Here is a 20,593-nt window from a genome sequence, read left to right as displayed (position 1 = left end):
TGGGAGTAGGAGGATTCTGATGGAGAAACCCTCAGGACAGTGGGAGTAGGACCGGAAAACTGTCTAAAGTTCCTGTCTTTTTTCTTGGGTCAATAACACTACAATCAACTAAGGAGGGGGGGCCCAGCTGTTCTGAGGCTGTCAACTATGTGACTTTTCAAGCTGAAGGATGCAGCGACTGCCAACTCCCTTGATCCTTTAATAAATTCATCTTTGGACAATTCAAAACCTCTGTCATTTGATCTTGACTTTTCTGGTAAGTCATGCAGAAACTTTCTTTTCCTACTTCTGATGGCAACAACAGAGTCAAACTCACTCCAAGGATTTGCTCTAAAAAGCAAAAACACTAAGGGTGAAAACCAATGAGGAAAAATTGCAAAACATCAGGCAAATTTCAGTTGGAAGGATCTTACCAATCAGCAAACAAAATAGAAAGAGTTACATAAATGCCTGCACTGGAAGAAATGATTTAAAGATGAATAGCTAAGAACAGTATTGTTTGTGGCAATCTATGGATCATTAAGAACATGTTTTAACCAAGGATTTTAGCTCAAATATCAAGAATAAGATTAACTGGATTCTATGGAGTCACAAACACCCCTTTCAAAATGAGTGAAAGCAAACAATGATGGATGTGTCACAAGGACTTCATGTGGATTTTGAAACAATGAAAATATTTTGGTGATGTCATGGAATGTCAGAGATTCTTGCATGACCTTAAACTTGTTTCACAGCAGACCAAAAGTCAAGGTCATTAAAAAGAATGCAATAATGCCATTTGCAGCAACATGGATGGACCTAGAGATTATCATACTAAGTGAAGTCAAGTCAGACAGAGAAAGACAAATACCATACGACATCATTTATATGTGGAATCTAAAATATGATACGAATGAACCTATCTACAAAACAGAAGCAGACTCACAGACATAGAGAACAGACTTGTGGTTGCCAAGGGCGAGGGGGGGTGGGCAGGGAAGTACTGGAAGTTTGGGATTAGAAAATAAAGAAATACAGAAATAAAGTCAAGGCCAAAGAAGCAAATCATTTCTAAAAGTTCCCCAGCCTAAGTGAACATATATCACCATTTTTCTATGTCACATGAAAAGAACCTCAAAAATAATATTGTTATAACAGAGTTATTCCACATTTTAAAGTGTTATCTAAAATATATTCCCATATAGCTAGAGATTGGTTTATAGAATTGTGGGAGGTTTAATCAGCAAGTTGGGGGAACTCAAATGTACCATTCAAGATCTACAAGATAAACCACATGGCTGTAGTTTTATTTAGAAATGGGATGGGTCAAAAAATCAATTAAAGAACTTTGAAACAACCTCTTATCATGGTAATCACGTTGATCAACGATTTTTAAATATTTCCAAATTGAGATCAATGCATAATACTAACCTGGCTTACGAACCAATTCTGGATTTTTTCTACTTAATATATAGGTATGGCACTTCATTTTTAAGTAGATCTGAACATTTTTTTAAATAAGAAAAAAAAAAACCTTCTGGCAGCAGACAGGTGTCGTATGTGTGAGCCTGCACTCTAACACTCTACATCAAGGGGGTTCTTTCACAAAGGTAAGTGAACAGTCTAAAGCAGCACGTCTAATCAGCTCACCAAGATTATAGGTAAACTTTCATTTTAATAAACTCTATCTGACCTCAGTGTTCTTGATTGGCAAAGAGCCAAAGAGATGCAAACAACTGAAAAAAAATCTGGAGGGGGTGGGATTAGGTGCTGTAATGGTAGGGCTGGCTCTGGGTCAGCTCCTTTGACTGGCATTTCACTAGATGAAAGGCTCTGGGCTGCGGATTAACAGATTCAGGTTTTACGGGGTCCTGCCAGCATTTTTGCAGTGGAGAGGGTATGGCAGGTCTAATGGGAAGGTGGGCTAGCCCTGGTCAAGGCTGCCAGCTGTACTTACCCAGTGAGGGAGGGAGCCTTCTTCCTAACTGTTACATTTGCTTTATACTGCTTTGGCAAGAACGCATCTGGAACAATGCATACAGTTTGGGTCCCCACCTTTTAAAAAAGACATCAAAAGGTTAGAAAGCATTTAGAACACAGAAGGAAGCCAAATACTGTAGTACAGAAGCCAGAAGCACCCCTGTCACCTTGCATTATGTAGAGCCTTCTACGTAACCAAATTGCCAAAGTAATCGCCTTCCTAATCTTTAACCTCTAACTTTTCTTTTTCAATCACTTTTGAATCTCCACTATTACAATGTGGAAATAAGAATAACTTTAAATCTCCCTTTTGAAAAGATGCTAGAATTCTAATAGTTGCAGCAGCTCTGTACAAACTAGTCATTTTCATAAGACTACCAGATCTCAAAGCCATCAAAATCTTTTTAAGTATTAGAGTAATGCTGAAGATCAGATTTTATATTTTGAGGTTCTCTCTTGATTAAAATATCTTTCAGGCACCAACCAGACTTAGGTACCAAAATACTTCCTGGTGCCTACTTTAAAATCAACACTTGCTATCTATGAATAAAGCAAAGGCTCAATATACCTGCCTACTAAGACTACGGTGAGTAAGACAAACACACAATCAAAACCACCTCCCCTGCAGCCATGTTAGCATTGCAGCGGCTAAAGAGATCAATTTCAGCCCTACTTTCTCTGTTCTGTCTTCTTCAGCTGACTCACCTGCCATTCTCAGACATAGCCCTTAGAGACACAAAGACAAAGTCACAATTAACTCCAAAAAGAAATTGCTAAACCAATGAAGCTTATACATGTGTTAGTTTCTGACTGGGGAGAATATTTTTACAGTATTTTCTATGCTTGAGAGTTAAGCAATTGGAAATGGTAATCTCTATCTTATAAATGGGTTACATATCAAAAGGGCATCTGTGGTGGGCTGTTTCCTATGGAAACCATGTTATAGATGATTAGTTTGGTTTCCAAGCAGTTTAATGCATAATGAAAAACTGAGTCTTGCAGCAAAATACAGCAGAACCCTCACATTTTGATAAAGGAACACTGAAACAAAGCAGTTTTATAATTTTTCCTTAATAGTGAACTTTGATGTTAAATGGGCAGAATTAATTAGAAGGTGACTAAGTAGTACTTGAATTTAAGAACACTTTAAAGAGAATTTTAAGTATTTTCAAGGCCTTTGAAGGTTAGCAGAGCTGGCACTTTATTGTACCAATTGTCATTTTAAAATGTATTGCTGTATCTTTTACCCTAGTAACCAGCACTATTCTCATCATTCTTAACCATAATTGAGGTAGATTTGCAGTACCCATAAAGGAACAAAAGGGGAGAGAGAAGAAAAAGGAAGGAAAAGAGATTGGCAGGAGTATACTGAAAAATATTTGGAGGAGCAAGAGAAAGGAGGATGGGGGAGTAAAGTGAATAAATATTAAGGTATAAGAGAGAAAATAAAGTTAAATGAGGGGTTACAGTGGTAACAGAGGAAACTACATGCAGTTGCCTAAAAGAAAGGTAGCAGAGACATCATCAGAAATGTTGAAAGTTTGCCACCAGGTGGCGCCATGAAATTAAAATACCTCTAGAAAACAGCAACCCTTGTTGGAGGGGCGGTGAGTGGAAGATACATACAAATCAGAGGGGCAGGATATTCACAATACAGGTGACTCAGTGTTCGTGGAGTGCCAAACCACAGGTTAGGACATACATCATATCAAGTTATCCCAGGAACGAAACTTGGTTTAATATTAGAAATATCTATTAATTCAATATGTTAACAGACAAAAAAGCATACACATATTATCACAACATACACAGAATTTGCATTTGATACATTTTAAACACCCTTTTGATTTTTAAAAAAACTCTTAGAAAAACAGGTGTATATATATAAAAGAAAGTTTCATTAACCTGATAAAGGTCATCTGCCAAAACAGCAAACTTTTGTCATGGCACATGTTAGAAGCATTCTTATTAAATCAGAAATGAGGTGCACTTATGTTCAACATTGTGCTGAAAGCTTTAGTCAAATCAACTCAGTAAGATAAGGAAAAGAAGTAAGTTATATGGATTGAGAAGACAAAGAACTGTATTAATTGTAGATGACTATTTATGTAGAAAGGCTTCACAAATTATGAGAAAAAATAAGAATTGAGCAAGGTTCTTGAATATAAGGTCAGCAAACAAAAATCAACTTCATTTTTATATATCAGCCACCAATAGTTTTAAAATTAACTACTAAAAAGATAGTAAAAATAAGATGCTTAATAATAAATCTAACAAAAGAAATAGATGATCTAAATGGAAAAATTTTAACTTTACTGAGAAGTATTAAGGAAGACATAACTAAATGGAGAGATATTACATATTCATGACTAGGAATACTTAAATATTGTACAGATATAATTTTTTTCCAAATTAATCTATTAATACATTTCTATCAAAACAAGGTGGAGAAACTTTTAAAGAAAACAGGAAAAAAGAAGTCACTTCAAAGAGGAGACATGAAAGGCCCATAAATTTAATCAAGTAATCAAGACAATGCAAACTAAAAGCACATTTTAAACCTATCAAATTGGCAGAAAGTTAAAAAAGCTAGTGATATTCAAGTGTGTTGAAGTCAGTGTGGGTATATCCTTCCTTTGGAAAACAAGTTGCTGGTTACACAGAAAAGTTGAAATGCCCCTGTAACTGAACAATTCCCCTCTCTAGGTAGAGATACTGTTGCTCACACTACTAGGAAATATGTTCAAGAAGATTTCAGGCTATATTGTTTGTAAAATAAAAAATACTAGAAACAATCCAAGTGTCCATTATCAGGGGAGTGGATAAATTATAGTGCATTCATAAAACAGACACCCTCACAGCAGCGAAAATGAATGAACCACGACCTCATTCATCAAAATGGATGTGTATGTGCGCATGTATGTAAAGTAGGCATGCAAAAGGAGACATTATATTGTGGGTACAAACAGTTAAAATCAAAGAAGAGGGAGACATGATAGAGGAGGAATACAGAATGCCAAAGTTACCACCAATGTACTATTTTAAAACGGATGCATGAGTACTTATATATATATTTACATGTATAATACTACATAAGAATATATACTATATATAATAACATTTCTTTATATTTCTCCTAGACACTGTTGTAAAACAATCTCTAGTTTGTAAATGTTTAAAACTTTCAGAAATTGATGGAGGAAAAATACTACAATAGACAGGGAAGTTATAAATTTTGTTCCAATCATCTTTGGTCTTTGAACCATTAGAATTTTGAAGGTCTCAAATCATCTAGGTAGAGAAGTCAATAGCTACTCCAAGGACACTGAGTAAAAGAAGCAACTGTATTATTCCCACTGTGTCTGACACCCTCATCTCTAAATAAGTGATTCTCAAAGTGTGGTCCCAGAACAGCAGCATTAGCCTCACCTGTTAAAAATCCAAGTTCCTAGGCACCATGTAGACTTACTGAATCAGAAACTTCAGGAGGAGCCCTGCAATCTGCATTTTAACAAAGTCTGCAGGTGATAATAATGTATGCTAGTTTGAGAACCACTGCTAGAAGTTTCTCAAATGTGTAGGGAAATCTCTTTGTTACTACAAAATAAGACCCCTCTACCATGAAATATACAATCTAGACAGCTGAGAAAGCCACACCGCTGGCCCTTGGAAGAACGTAACTGTTTTTAAAATCCTTTAATTCAGAGGTCAGCAAACTATAGCTCATGGACCAAATCCAGCTCCCCATCTGTTTTTGTAAAGACCATGATTTAAAAATTAAAAGAAGATAATTTTATGACATATAAAACTGTATGAAAAAATAAAAAATAAAATAAAATTGTATGAAAGTCGGATTTCAGTGTCCATGAATGAAGTTTTACTGGAAGGCAGGCAGCCAGGCTCCTTCACTTACATACGCCCATGGCTGCTCTTTTGCCAAAACAGCAGGGCTGTGTACTTGTGACAGAAACTATTTGGCACGCAAAGTTGAAAATATTTAATATCTGGACCTACCCTTAGAGAAAAAGTTTGCCAACTCCTACTTTATTCAGTAATTACAATCTACTAACCTTGAAGCAAAATATAATCATAGTGATTTCCTCTTAAATGTACAATTTTCCTTTTAATTCCACAGGCAAAAATCTAATAGTTTAAAAGAATTCTTAGGAAAGTCAAAGCAGAACCATTTTTATCTACAAGGTAAATCAAATAACCCACACAGAGCATCTGGAGAAAGTTGTTAATTATGCTACTTTCTCTCTGTCTTCAATATTGTAATGTGACAAAAAAAATGACTGGTGAATTTTAATGAAATACTCCATCACATTTAGTTCTGTAAACTAGTTTAGCAATCTCCTCCACAGGCATTTCCTCAGGTGTTTCACTTAAACTGTGAGCCTGTCTCAAGGCTGCACTGTGACTTATTTCTCAGGCCTCAAGCTGTGGCCACCTTCCTCCCTGGCTCTGTCCCAGGCTGAAACTCTCCAGGCAATCTGATCCTCAACCTCCTGAATTTTTTCTAGACCAAGTTCAGTTCTTATCACTGAAGTCCTGCTCACCAAATTTCTGAAATATTTTATTTAACATCTATTAACTAACTCAAACAGCCTATTTCTATACATATCCATCTTCACTTCTCAAATTGCATTTTTTTCTAGATTTCTAAGATCCCTTGAGCACAGACCCTTCATTTGATTTCGAGGGCTTTAACACTCAATAAAAAGAAAAGGATGCTTTCTCACCCCCATGGTATAAATCGTATATTTCAACTTCAAATCTTTAAGCTATACTCACCTTTTCTTGAAAATGAGAGCACTAAACTCTTCACAGGTTGGCGTTACTAGCCCACACCAAACAGTGGAATAAGCCTGGTCCCCAATTTGATGGGGTTTGATCTCCAGGTCACTGTTACTCTGTATTCAACATAATATTTAGAGCATTCTTCTTTGGCCTCTAAACTAATGAATACATTCACTTTAAGTTATGCAGACAAGAAAATCCTCTGAAGGGCACCGTCATGTAAACGTGTCTCAATTGGAAAGTTGGCGTTTTGTAGTTTTTAAAAAAGGGTGGGGGGAAGATTTCAATTCAAAGAAACCCAAACCCAAATGCAGACTCTGCCACTCTGGTGGCCTTTGGGCAGGTTACTGAACTCTAAAATGGGATAGTGCACCTACCTCCAAGGATACCTGCAGCATTTATGATATCTTTGTACAGATTAGGAAAGTGTGTCCCTTCCTCCAGGCACAGGTGTGGTCCCAAGGTGCACGCTTATCTGGTACACACTAAATTTGTAGGTCTGTCCCTCCACTTCTGCCACTATGCTTGTGTGAGCTCCTTGAGATTTGGCTCCTTTCCAACTTCAACTCACAAACAACTCTCTCCTGGGCTCACTTAGCTCTGGACATACTGCCCTCCTTCCAGTTCCTTGAACCAGTAAGCCCTTTCTTGCCTCAAGGTCTTTGCATATGCTGTTCTCTCTACCTGGAATGCTTTAAAGCGAATCTTGTAAACTGGTGTCCAGTGGGCCACTTCCAAGAGAGCAGATATATTATTTGGCTTGCAAAACATTATCTAAAATTTTTTAAATAGCTGACGTGTAAAATTTGAGAGACTTCACATAAAATTACATTTCTACTTAAATATTTAAAGCATTATTCTTTGGATGCTTTTTTAAAAAAGCTGTTTGCTGGCTTATCTTGGAAAATCAAAATAGCACTGCTTTGAGGAGCTGCCACCCTCTTTAGACCCGGCGTGAAGATTCCCCCACCAGGCCCAGTGTGCTCATTTGATCCTTCTGGGCATTTGCATTTGCCATCTTGATTTAAATTTAAAAAGCTAGGCTTCTCTTTTTTCAGGTGGCAACTTATATGCCAGTTCCTCACAGAGACTTTTTCCGACCTTCCTATCCCCGATTATCATCCTATTTTCCCCAACTCAGTCTGTTGTTTCTTTCACAGCATTGATACAAGTCTGCTGCTTTTATAGGTCAAAGATGGTTGAATATTAGCAATTATACATGATTCAATCTAATACGATTCACAACTTTTAAATTATTCTGCATGTGTTTCATGACTTACCATAGAAAGTAAGTCCATTAATAAGGATCTAGTCTTCTTCACTATTATATTCTCAATGATTAGTAGGTAAACAGTACCTGGAAGGTACTAGGCACTAAAATATTTGGATGAATAAATGCAAGGACTCCTCCTACCAAAAGTTCCTTAGTAGCTCCAGAACATACACAAAACCCATTTTTACCTATCCTGAGGTACCTAGAAGTAGCCCAAGTTATAAGTGGACTTTCCTAACCCACAGCCCAAGGCAGTCCTACTATCCCCTGCTCAACTCTAGAGCTGGCTTTAGGCCCAGACTTCCATCAGCCTCTGCTTACATAGCTGACACCCCTGGTTCTAGCACTGGAAATTACTCCTAAGGTATGACTTTTTCCTGGAACCCCTGTGCAAACCAGCATTGAGACCACCATTGGACATCCACTGAGATGGTCCCTCAGCCCTAAAGGGAAGCTGGGGGAAAACTGTACGTGTTCCTGAGATAAATGCTGACAATTGCAATAACCTCTACATCCTTGGAGATGTTAGCAAGGGGTCTGTTGTTCCCCAGATCTTTGTATGTATCTCTTGTCTACTTGTCTGTCACACTATATCTTAACTCTTCGTTTCTTCCTCTAGACTATGAAAGTTTTTAAAAATTATTTATGAATCCTCAGGACCTAACTTCAAGTACTTAACAAGTGCTTAGTGAATGAAATTATTTGAATGGATTAAATCATTCAAATGCTACATGGTGCACCCCTAAAAGGTAAACATGCATACAGATTTTCACTTACTAGGTACAATTTCATGGACTGGAGCAGGGCTGTGGGGTGGGGTTCATGCCAGTGTCAGCTTCAGACATCTGGAGCTGACGGAGGACACTACTAGAAAGAGCACTTTCCTGTTCTGTGTTTGTGGAAAACACTTCCCAGAAGATACTATACAGTTAAGCTAAGCAAAAAACTAGTCTTAACTCCAAAGCAATTGCTCTCTTCAATGATTTTCTTACTGCCAAAGCCAGTGTACATTGAAACATTGTAACAGACCTGTTTCCTATGGCTTTGGTGGTCACCCAGGATGTTTAACTCTGCCCTGTTGTGTTTCTGCAGCTCTTTCCTGAACGTACTCTTCTTGCTTTGGCCAGCCCTTAAATATTGGTGCTCACCAGGGCTCTGTACTAGCTGTTCTTTCCTTACACTTTCTCCTTGGGAACTCTTATGACATCCCATCAGCATTCCAAACTTGTCCAAAAAAAGCATCACAGGCACATCCACACCTGCTTCCCCTCATGATTCTCCAGTGTTTCATAGCACCACCTTCTGAATCTCAAAGTTTATACTTTCTCAGTACAAACAGGTAGTTCCAGCACACTCCAAGTCTTTTTGTGCCTGAAGGTATTTACATACATAGTTCCCACTGTCTGGATAGCCCTCCTATCTTTGCCCCTCACGCCCTCCCACCATTAAGAATAACTCATTCTTAAAGGCTTGGCTTAGGAGTCATCTCCTCCAGGAAGCCTTCCACCAAGACTAGATGCCTTCCTCTGAGCTCCCAGAATTCACCCACCTTATTCATTTAACAAAAAATATTGAGCTCTATCATGCACCAGGCATTGCTCAAGGTACTGAGCACATTTCATTGCACAAAACAGCAAAATTCCTGCCCTCATGAAGCTTACATTCCAGTGGGAAAAGACAGATAATAAACAATACAAATAGGTAAAAAAAATATTCAAGTATATATATATTAAAATATTAAAAATATATATAGTGTGTTGGATAGTAAGTGCTATAAAGAAAAATAATTAAGAGACATGGGTAGGGAATACTGGGGAAAGTGTAATTTTAAATAGGGTAGTAAGGGAAGGCCACATTGAGGTGACATTTAAGCAAAATCCTGGAAGTGGCAAGGAAGTGTATCATAAAAATACCTGGGGAGAAAAGGCATTCCAGGCTGACGTAACAGGAGCACTGGCTAGTTTAGAGAATAACAAGGAAGCCAGCTGACCTCAATTCAGTGAGAAAAGCGGGAATCAGCAGATGAGGTCTGAGAGTGACAAGGAATCAGATGATCTTGGGCTCCGAATGACCACTGAGAAGGATATAGCTTTTACTGAGATGGAAAAGGTCTGGAGAATTTTTGAGCATGACAGGATCTGACTTACCTTTTTAAGGCTACTGTCTTCATAGACTGTAGAATATCAAGAGAGGAATCCAGAAAATCCATCAGAAGGCTCTAGTAATAATACAAGCAATCCTGGTGTGTGGAACAGGGTGATAGCTGTGGAGGATGTATGAAATGGTCATTTTTTGAATATATTATATATTTTGAATGTTGGGCCAACAGGTTTGTGGTTGGATTGGGTGTGGGTTATGAGAGAAAAAGAAGAATCACATTACAGTCAAGGTTTGGGCCAGACCCACTGAAAGGAGGGAAGACGAAGAGGAAGACTGAGACAGGAGCAAGTGGGCAGGGGGTGGGAGAAGACCTCGAGTTTGGTCTGACATAGCAAGTTTGAGATGCTTATTAGATATCAAAGTGGACATGTTAGGTAGATAGTTGGATATACACATCTGGAGTTCAAGGTAGAGGGTTTTGGCTGGAGATTTGAGTTTTTAGCATACAGATGGTATCTCAATCAACAACACTGGAGGAGGACACTAAGGGAACCAAGTGTAGATGGGGCAGACCTGGGCCTTGGCACACTCCAACATTAACAGGTTGAGGAGGGAACATTACTTACTCATACACACACATTATTTACTTCGTCTACTGGGAGTAGACCATGAACTCTTTACTGCTCAGAACAAACTATGTCTATTTTATCTCTACATACTTAGCAGAGGGCCTGGCACACACTCAATAAACATATGCTGAGCAATACCATCTAAAGAGAATCACAAATAAAATCCTTAAAAGGCAAGAAGACATAAAAACTGGAATCCAAAGGACTGGAGTATAAATACTAATACCCACAATACTGACAGATGAACAAAAATATTATGAAAAACAAAATGACAGAAGTTAATAAACACCTTTAATATGCCAAGCTGTAAACAAAGTATTCCATGTATATTATTACAGTCAATGCTCATAAAATCTATAGTATTACTCCCATTTATCAGATGAGGAAACTGATGTTCAAAATGGCTGAGTGGCTTCCTAATGTCACACATCTAAGAAAGTGGCCAGGCCACAGTTCAAACCCAGATGCAATTAACTCTACATCGTGCTGCTTCACATCTATTCCAAACACTCTAAATGCCAGTCAGACTGCCTGTGTATCTAATGTGCTCTGGACCAATAAAACCTGGATCTAAGTATCTACTGTAAAAAACAAAAACAATGGCTGAAAAAGCAAGAGAATCTGGGAAAGGATCCCTGAACCCTTAGAATGTGGATAACCATGGGCTATGAAGTCCGTAATTTCACTTGACAATTTCTGAGTGTGCCTGAAAACCTATGCAGAAACAGCAGGGATCAGAACTCAGGAGCACCAAGCAGCTGAAAGAGCAACAGAGGGATGGTGAACACTACAGACTGAGGACCTAGACTTTATGAGCCTCTCTGGTACATCAGCTTAGAATTTACTGTGAATCTCAGGGAACAGGGGAAGAGAGGGAGACTGCAAACCACTAATATCAGTGTTTCTTCTATCTGATTAACATGAAATATCATTAGCACTTTGAAACTAATTAGGCTGTACCCCCCAAAATATTTGGTGCCCAAGAAAATCACTTAAGAACCAAAAGCTTGTAAGTACAAGAGCAATATCTGATCTGAAAAGTGAGGTGTGAAATCAAAGGACATTTTCTTAAAGTCAGAAAGAAAGATCACATAATAGGATGAATTAAGTTGATCTACCTCCTTAAAAATCAAAGAAAACTTCGATATTCTTTGAAATAATTTTCCTGTTGCTTGGTGTCATGGTCGAGTGTTTTGCAATGATCTGAGCTTGTCATTTTCCATTTTAATAAAAGTAAGCAAATGAAAACTCTACACTGAGGAAATGGTGGTACTCAAAGGTAATTAAAAACCAAAAAGCTACCAAAGTACCTTTAGAAAGGTACTGATTTTCTTCTTTTTTAAAAATAGCATTTTCTGATTATAAAATTTGAAGTCAGAGAATTTTTATATACTGGCAGATCTTTTACACTTGAGCCCTCAAAAGTGAAACATTAAAGCCATTAGAGCTATGTCACCTTTTAAACCTGAAATACAGAAAGCCAATTTATGAAAAGGAAAAGTGCCTACTTTTCTTATAAAGGTGCTTCAATAAGCACATACTACTATTTAAATTTTTAAAATGTAAAAAGTGCACCTACATCATTTAAGTAAAAACTTCCTAACACAATATCTTAAACAGGATAAAACAAAAGCAGTGTTTGTTCAACAATACATGGCAGTATTGTATATAAAGCAAAGTAAAAATATAAATGTTCATCAGAAGTTAAGGGGCATCCACATAATTAAATACTGTGGTATTTTTGTACTTATATATAACGATTTCCAAAATATACCATTCAGTGCAAGAAGCACAACACTGTGTATACAGAATGTTATACCTTATGTAAACAACAATAAGTATACAACATATGCATGCTTCTACATGTACAGGTAATTTCCAGGAGGCACAAGGTGAAAAAAATAGTTACCATTGGGGAGAGCTGCAGGGCTAGAGGACAAAGCAAGGAGGCTTACTTTTTTGTGTTACCCTATTTTTATCTATTGAATTTTGTTTCATGTTCACTTATATATTTCTTAATTTTAATGATTTAACCAAGTTTTTAAAAAAATTACACTTCAGTCATAAAGTAGCTAAGTATGACCTAAAGCACCTTTAGTATTTGGCAACTTCAACACATAACATGATAATACTGGAAGCCAATGAAAAATATGCTTTTCTTAAAATAGCTATAATACCTAATTTCTAGTTTTTTAAAAACAATTTTCTTTATGCATAGCTGAAAGTTGTTTTTTTAATAAAAAAGGAGGGACTCTGGCAATAATAGTTATTTTAATGCTTAAAATAATCTCCAAAGAAAATAACCAGGTACTTCCCTGGTGGTGCAGCTGGATAAGACTCCACGCTCCCCATGCAGGGGGCCCGGGTTTGATCCCTGGTCAGGGAACTAGATACCGCATGCATGCTGCAGCTAAGAGTTTGCATGCCACAACTAAGGAGCTGGCAAGCTGCAACTAAGGAGCCATGGAGCCACAACTAAGGAGTCCGTCTGCCACAACTAAGACCCGGTGCAACCAAATAAATAAATATTTAAAAAAGAAAGAAAGAAAATAACCAAAGGGGAAAAGAACAATCCTTAAATATCCCAGTTTTCTGAAGCTTTGCTATGATACAAACTATTGCTATATACATTTACAAAAATCAACACAGACAATTAACCAGTGTCTGAGAAGGAAATTCTACCTGTACTGTTTGAGGTAATGGGTATCCTGATATTTACTTAAAGTAAAAAAATAATTTATAGTAAAAACATGGTAAACTTAGTGGCAAGTTAAATAAGTAATTAACAAAAGGGTTATAAGAAAACTTTAATATTAAATTACATTTCAATACTGGCTATTCTAATATAAACCATTATTGTTAAGGTTGCTTACATTCAATAAATTCTATTATAAGAAAACCAGACACGTTGATATTAAAGAAAATGCAATTCCTTAGTGGCAGAGAACCAAGTTAACATTAGCTAGCCTACCTAGTGATTAATTTATAATTTTGATGCTCCCCAGCAGCTGTAATTTTATAAATGAAGAATGTATTTCCCAGCCTCATTAATCAAGTCAATATCATGCTTCTTTGCATGCTAATTAGCACCTACTAATAACCTCTCATTTTAACTCCTGAACATTTTATCTCAATTTTTCTTTTGGTTTTTACTACTTTTACTTTCTGTACCTTAATTTGAGTCCACGTCCCAAGTCCCTAACTACAATTTCCTTGACACAGTCACAGGGTCACATCTATCTCCCATAACTCTACCAGTGCTTTGCATAAATAGCAACTGCTCTGTAAATCACTGGACGAAGGACTGCATCTATGAATGCATATGTATGTAGGTATTAATCTTATTACTTTATGGGAAAAAATCCATAAATTCTTGTAACGCCTAAGAACTAAGGCATAATTGCTCAAAAATAAGGTAGTGGAGAACACTTTCCTACCTGTATACATCACATCAGTAATCTAGAAGACATATTGGTTTCCAGTCTTCCTAATGCTTGAGAATATTCCTAAAACATTAATGCCAATAATCTCCTCTAAAGATAAAACTATTTCTCCAATGGATATATTTTCTATACATTTTGATTCAAAGCCTTTGATATAGCCTATGTCCCCCCAGTTCATTATAAACATTCGTAAAACATCAGCTTATACTGAAATGTAATGTGGCCCAGCACATTAAACTAGATTATAAATTATTCAGATGGTTAGGTTCTGGGTTCTAATTTCATGTTTTATACTGTTTGATACTCTAATTTTTACAAAATGGAGGTATTCTCTTAAGGTATTTTAAGAATACATATAAACTGCTAAATAGTAGTGATGTGATTTGATTTTGACCCTACCAACAAAAACATTTTTCATACTTATAATCAACTACTTTTTAAAGATTTTACTATTTCTTGAAAAAAATGATAATCAATGTAAAAGTTCTAAGAAACTAAAATGTGCTATCATGCAGTACATTTGCAAACATTAATTAAAGAATTTAAGAGAAAGTAAACATGTTTGATTATGATTTCCTTTTGCATACACTGATTTTGTCTTTTGATGGAAAGTACTTTTAAAACACACAAATTAAGAAGTTGCAAAATTCTACATTTAATCTACATACCAATGATAAACCACCATATTTTAAAGTTAGTGGGGAGGAAAACCATTCACCTGTAACTGAGATTACCAAATTGCTTGAGGAAAACAGGCAAAATAAGCAAAAATAAGGGGAAAAAAAACCCTAACATATCATTTGGGTATAAGCACATGAATCGAATCTAGCAAGAAAGTTAAGTTGATGAGCATAATCAAATGATTCTCAACTTTAAAACCTACAGAAATTTCCAAAGTAATTTGTTCAAAGCTGTCACAGCCAGTGAATAGTTAATTGTGTGTATATATTCTGAGATAATCTTCATTGAATTGTGTTTTGATGAATATAACACCCCTTCATAATGATCTGAAAGAACTTTTTTCCCCAACCTCTTAAAACCTATTTCAAAAAACCCTTCAAGTTTCTTCCAGTCACTACATTATTAGAATCATCTGAGAGCAAAAGAATGTTGATAGAACTGTTGTAAGCACACTCTGCAGTAATAGTTTTTCAACTATAAACAAGTATTAATAATTCAAAAGTACATGGATATTAACATTTGGTCATTACATTTTAGTGAAACTGAATCTGGAATCTAAATGTCTGTATCTGATTCCAGAGAAATGCTCTGAAACAGACAATCTAATTCAGAACTATGAAACTGCTTATAAAACTAGAGCACAATAGAGTACAACGACCTGCAATTAGAACTCAGAATCAAATCCATTTGTTCTTGGGTGTCTTTAATTTCTAGTTCTCTTTTTGTGCCACTAAAGAACCCATCCTTAGAAGGTCACGGATAAAACAGAGGTCTTAACTGTCCTCAAAAGAGGTCATTTGGAAAATAAGCAGAAGGAAAAACATTACTACATATAGTGAACATGAGAGCAAAATACATCTACATATTTCCTTTACTCAGAAGGTAGTAATATCATTCCCATGACCACAGATTTTCTTCAGGCTAATTACATTATAGCACTTTCTAGTATACTTTACATAGCAGCATGAATTTTCCTATGGAGCAAAGTTTAGTTATTATTCCCTTTTGTAACTGCATTCCCAAAGGCACCAGATGTCTTCAAATCAAACTAAACCACCTCAGCAGAGGATTAAAGACTCCATAAATTCCCGACCCAACCTACTCTAGCTTTATCATCCTGCAGTCAATACACAGGAAATTACATTTTCTATTGTAGTCAAGACAGTGTACTTTTCATCTCTCTAGACTTCGACCATTGTACATAATCTCTCTTCTGTATCTTTAAAAAACACAAGACTAAAAGCACAGGCAACAAAAGAAAAACAGAAAAATTAAACTTCATCAAAATTAAAAACTTGTGCATCAAAAGATACTATCAATAGAATAAAAAGGCAACTCACAGAATGGAAGAATGTTTGCAACTCACATATCTGATAAGGGACTAACATCCATAACATACAAAGAACTCCTACAATTCAACAAAAAACAATTTAAAAATGGTCAAAACATGAATATACACTTCAGCAAATAAGATACAAATGGTGAATAAGCATATGAAAAGATGTTCAACATCAGAGAGAAATGCATCACAGAGAAATGCAAATCAAAACCAAAATGAGATACCAGTTCACCCACTTGGATGGCTATTATCAAAAACACACAATAAAGGGACTTCCCTGGTGGTCCAGTGGTTACGACTCAGCCACTGCTGTGGCCTGGGTTCAATCCCTGGTCGGGGAACTAAGATCCCACAAGTGGCACAGCCAAAAAACAAACAAGCAAACAAAAAATAAAAATTGTTGGTGAGGATGTGGAGAAATTGGCACCCTTATGCATTGCTGGTGGGAATAATGCAGTTGCTGAGAAAGACAGTATTGACAGTTCCTCAGAAAATTAAACACAGAATTACCATATGATTCAGCAATTCTATTTCTGGGTATATACTGAAGAACTGAAAGCAGTAACTCGAACAGATACTTGTACACCAATGTACATAATAGCAGCATTGTTCACAATAGTCAAAATGTGGAAATAATCCAAATGGCCATTAACCAATGAATGGATAAAGAAAATGCAGTATATACATACAACTGAATATTATTTAGCCTTAAAAAAAAAAGAAAAAAAACAACTCTGATACGTCCTATAATGTGGCTGAACCTGAAAAACATTATGTTACGTGAAATAAGTTTGACACAAAAGGACAAATATAGGAGTCAGTCCACTTATGTGAGGTACCTAGAATTGTCAAATTCAAAGGCACAGAAATTAGGATAGTGGTCACGAGAGACTGGGAAGAGGGAGGAATGGGGAATTAGTATTTAATGGGTACAGAGAATCTGTTTGGGATGATGAAATGTTCTGGAGATGGATAGTGGTGATGGTTGCACAACAATGTGAATATACTTAATGTCACTGAACACTTGAAAATGGCTAAAATGGTAAATCTTACATATATTTTAACACAATACAGTAATGAAGATTCAACTGAAATCTCCCAACTCCACTGAACTTCACAGTACTTAATACAGGTTACTAATTACTATATACTGACTGGTTTGTCAATTGGGTATAAAATGAGTCTTTCTATAAAGTTAGAAAAACTTCTAAATTAGGCACTTTATTTTTTGGGATATCTTTAAATTCTGATCAGTGTTTAAAATTTGACCTATAAAATGAAAATTAAGCAATTTATCAGAGAACAAGCATACTTGAGAAACTGCTGTGTATTCTTATTCTCTACCAGTTGCTTATTTTCCTCTATTGCTCTTTATGTTGTAGTAGTCTCCTTCATGACACAGTGTATCATTTTATCCAAATTAGCTAAAATTTAAAAGCAAATAATTACATAAATGGAATGATGGCATATAAGACTCAAATGCTAGATCTGAATAACAAAGACTTCAGTATAAACAAAAGGAAAGGGAGGGAGAAGGTAGTACTGCTTTAAGAGTCTAAGACATACTTGCATTTCTAGGTCTAAGACAAAAGGGAAAACATTTTAATTTAAGTTGCAAAAAGTTAAGAGCTATCACAGCATACACTGTAACACAGCACAAGAAGAATTTGATATAACAAATCCACATTTTATCAAAAGGAATTTTTCCAAGGATTATTATATAAATCTCAGAAATTCTGATCCCATGTTACCAAGATGTACATTTAGCTATATAGACTTATTAAAGATAAACTAAAACCAGTAAACTACTTTTAGGAGCAAACTAACTGACATGCATAATTACCAAAGCGAACCTAAATTTTAAAAATGTTCATTAAATATAAGTGAATAATTAAAACAGAGTAATAAATTACAAGGATGGAAGCAACTGACTAGATATAAGCACAGAGGAATCTGGGCATACAAATAACATGAGTCAACAAAATGTGTTGCCATCTTAAAAGAAATCTAGTATTGTAACAGATCATTGCAAATGATCCAAGAAATAAGATAAATATTTGAAGCTTCACTTTTTAAGATAGTCCAAAACAAAGGGTCACAGTCATTCTAATCTTGCTTCTATATCCTAGAATATAGAACATACTTAATAAAAGTGTATTGGCTAAATGAAGGTCATTAAATAAGAACCTGGAACCATTAGTAGCTAGGGAACTCAAGCCAAATATAAACATGAATTTAAAAGATGTGCCATGGGGTAATTAATTATCTTAGTCACAATCATTAACCTTAAAATTTTGTGAGGAATAATGATGGATAGATACTTCAACTCCTAAAGCAGCATATGTAACCTCAAATCAGAAAACTCTTGTTATCACAGTTTAAGAGAGGTTGAAGTATTGAGGCAACAAAGCAAAAAGTCATCATCTTTCCAGAGGGAAAACGGCAGCTCTTAAAATCACTAAAGATGGAGATATTAAGAAATAGGTCCAGGAGGGCAGACAGCAGAAGTAAGAAGAACTACAATCCTGCAGCCTGTGGAACAAAAACCACATTCACAGAAAGACAGACAAGATGAAAAGGCAGAGGGCTATGTACCAGATAAAGGAACAAGATAAAACCCCAGAAAAACAACTAAATGAAGTGGAGATAGGCAACCTTCCAGAAAAATAATTCAGAATAATGATAGTGAAGATGATCCAGGAAGAAGAATGGAGGCAAAGATTGAGAAGATGCAAGAAATATTTAACAAAGACCTAGAAGAATTAAAGAACAAACAGAGGTGAACAACACAAAAACTGAAATGAAAACTACACTAGAAGGAATCAATAGCAGAATAAATGAGGCAGAAGAACAGATAAGTGACCTGGAAGACAGAATGGTGGAATTCACTGCTGTGGAACAGAATAAAGAAAAAAGAATGAAAAAAAAAAAAATGAAGACAGCCTAAGAGACCTCTGGGAAACATTAAACACAACAACATTCGCATTATAGGGGTCCCAGAAGGAGAAGAGAGAGAGAAATGACCTGAGAAAATATTTGAAGAGATTACAGTTGAAAACTTCCTTAACATGGGAAACGAAATAACCACCCAAGTTCAGGAAGCAGTGAGTCCCATACAGGATAAACCCAAGGAGAAACACGCTGAGACACATAGTAATCAAACTGTCAAAAATTAAAGAAAAATTATTGAAAGCAGCAAGGAAAAAACGATAAATAACATACAAAGGAACTCCCATAAGGTTAACAGCTGATGTCTCACCAGAAACTCTACAAGCCAGAAGGGAGTGGCATGATATACTTAAAGTGATGAAAGGGAAGAACCTACAACCAAGATTACTCTACCCAGGAAGGATCTCATTCAGATTCGATGGAGAAATCTAAAGCTTTACAGACAAGCAAAAGCTAAGAGAACTCAGCACCACCAAACCAGCTCTACAACAAATGCTAAAGGAACTTCTCTAAGTGGGAAACACAAGAGAAGAAAAGAACTTACAAAAACAAACCCAAGGGCTTCCCTGGTGGCGCAGTGGTTGAGAGTCCGCCTGCCGATGCAGGGGACACGGGTTCGTGCCCTGGTCCGGGAAGATCCCACATGCCGCGGAGCGGCTGGGCCCGTGGGCCATGGCCGCTGGGCCTGCGCATCCGGAGCCTGTGCCCCGCGACAGGAGAGGCCACAGCAGTGAGAGGCCCGCATACTGAAAAAAAAAAAAAAAAAAAACCCAAAACAATTAAGAAAATGGTCATAGGAACATACATATCGATAATTACCTTAAACGTGAATGGATTAAATGCTCCAACCAAAAGACACAGCCTTACTGAATGGATACAAAAACAAGACCCATATATATACTGTCTACAAGAGACCCAAAACAGACTGAAAGTGAGGGGATGGAAAAAGATATTCCATGCAAATGGAAAGCAAAAGAAAGCTGGAGTAGCGATACTCATATCAGATAAAATAGACTTTAAAATAAAGAATGTTACAAGAGACAAGGAAGGACACTACATAATGATCAAGGGATCAATCCAAGAAGACATAACAATTACAAATATATATGCACCCAACACAGGAGCACCTCAATACAAAGGCAATTGCTAACAGCTATAAAAGAGGAAATCGACAGTAACACAGTAATAGTGGGGGACTTTAATACCTCACTTACAACAATGGACAGATCATCCAAAATGAAAATAAATAAGGAAACAGAAGCTTTAAATGACACAAGAGACAAGACAGATTTAACTGACATTTATAGGACATTCCATCCCAAAACCCATTACACTTTTTCTCAAGTGCACACAGAACATTCTCCAAGATCGATCACCTCTTGGGTCACAAATCAAGCCTCAGTAAATTTAAGAATTTTGA

At 36.4% G+C, this 20,593-nt stretch overlaps 1 protein-coding gene across 1 annotated transcript in view; it reads right to left on the bottom strand.

The window, feature by feature from the left end:
- Positions 1–1,967: 1,967 nt before the first annotated feature.
- The window catches only part of RDX (radixin), a 99,804-nt gene continuing 81,178 nt past the window's right edge, over positions 1,968–20,593 (bottom strand). The window contains exon 15 of the mRNA XM_065882372.1: positions 1,968–2,034. Coding sequence (XP_065738444.1) covers positions 1,968–2,034 — 67 coding nt within the window. The remainder of the gene's footprint in view (positions 2,035–20,593) is intronic.

Source organism: Phocoena phocoena, chromosome 8 (genome assembly GCF_963924675.1).
Source record: "Phocoena phocoena chromosome 8, mPhoPho1.1, whole genome shotgun sequence".
NCBI lineage: Eukaryota > Metazoa > Chordata > Mammalia > Artiodactyla > Phocoenidae > Phocoena > Phocoena phocoena.
The sequence above is the reverse complement of the archived record's forward strand: the minus strand, read 5'-3'. Positions and strand labels throughout refer to the sequence as shown.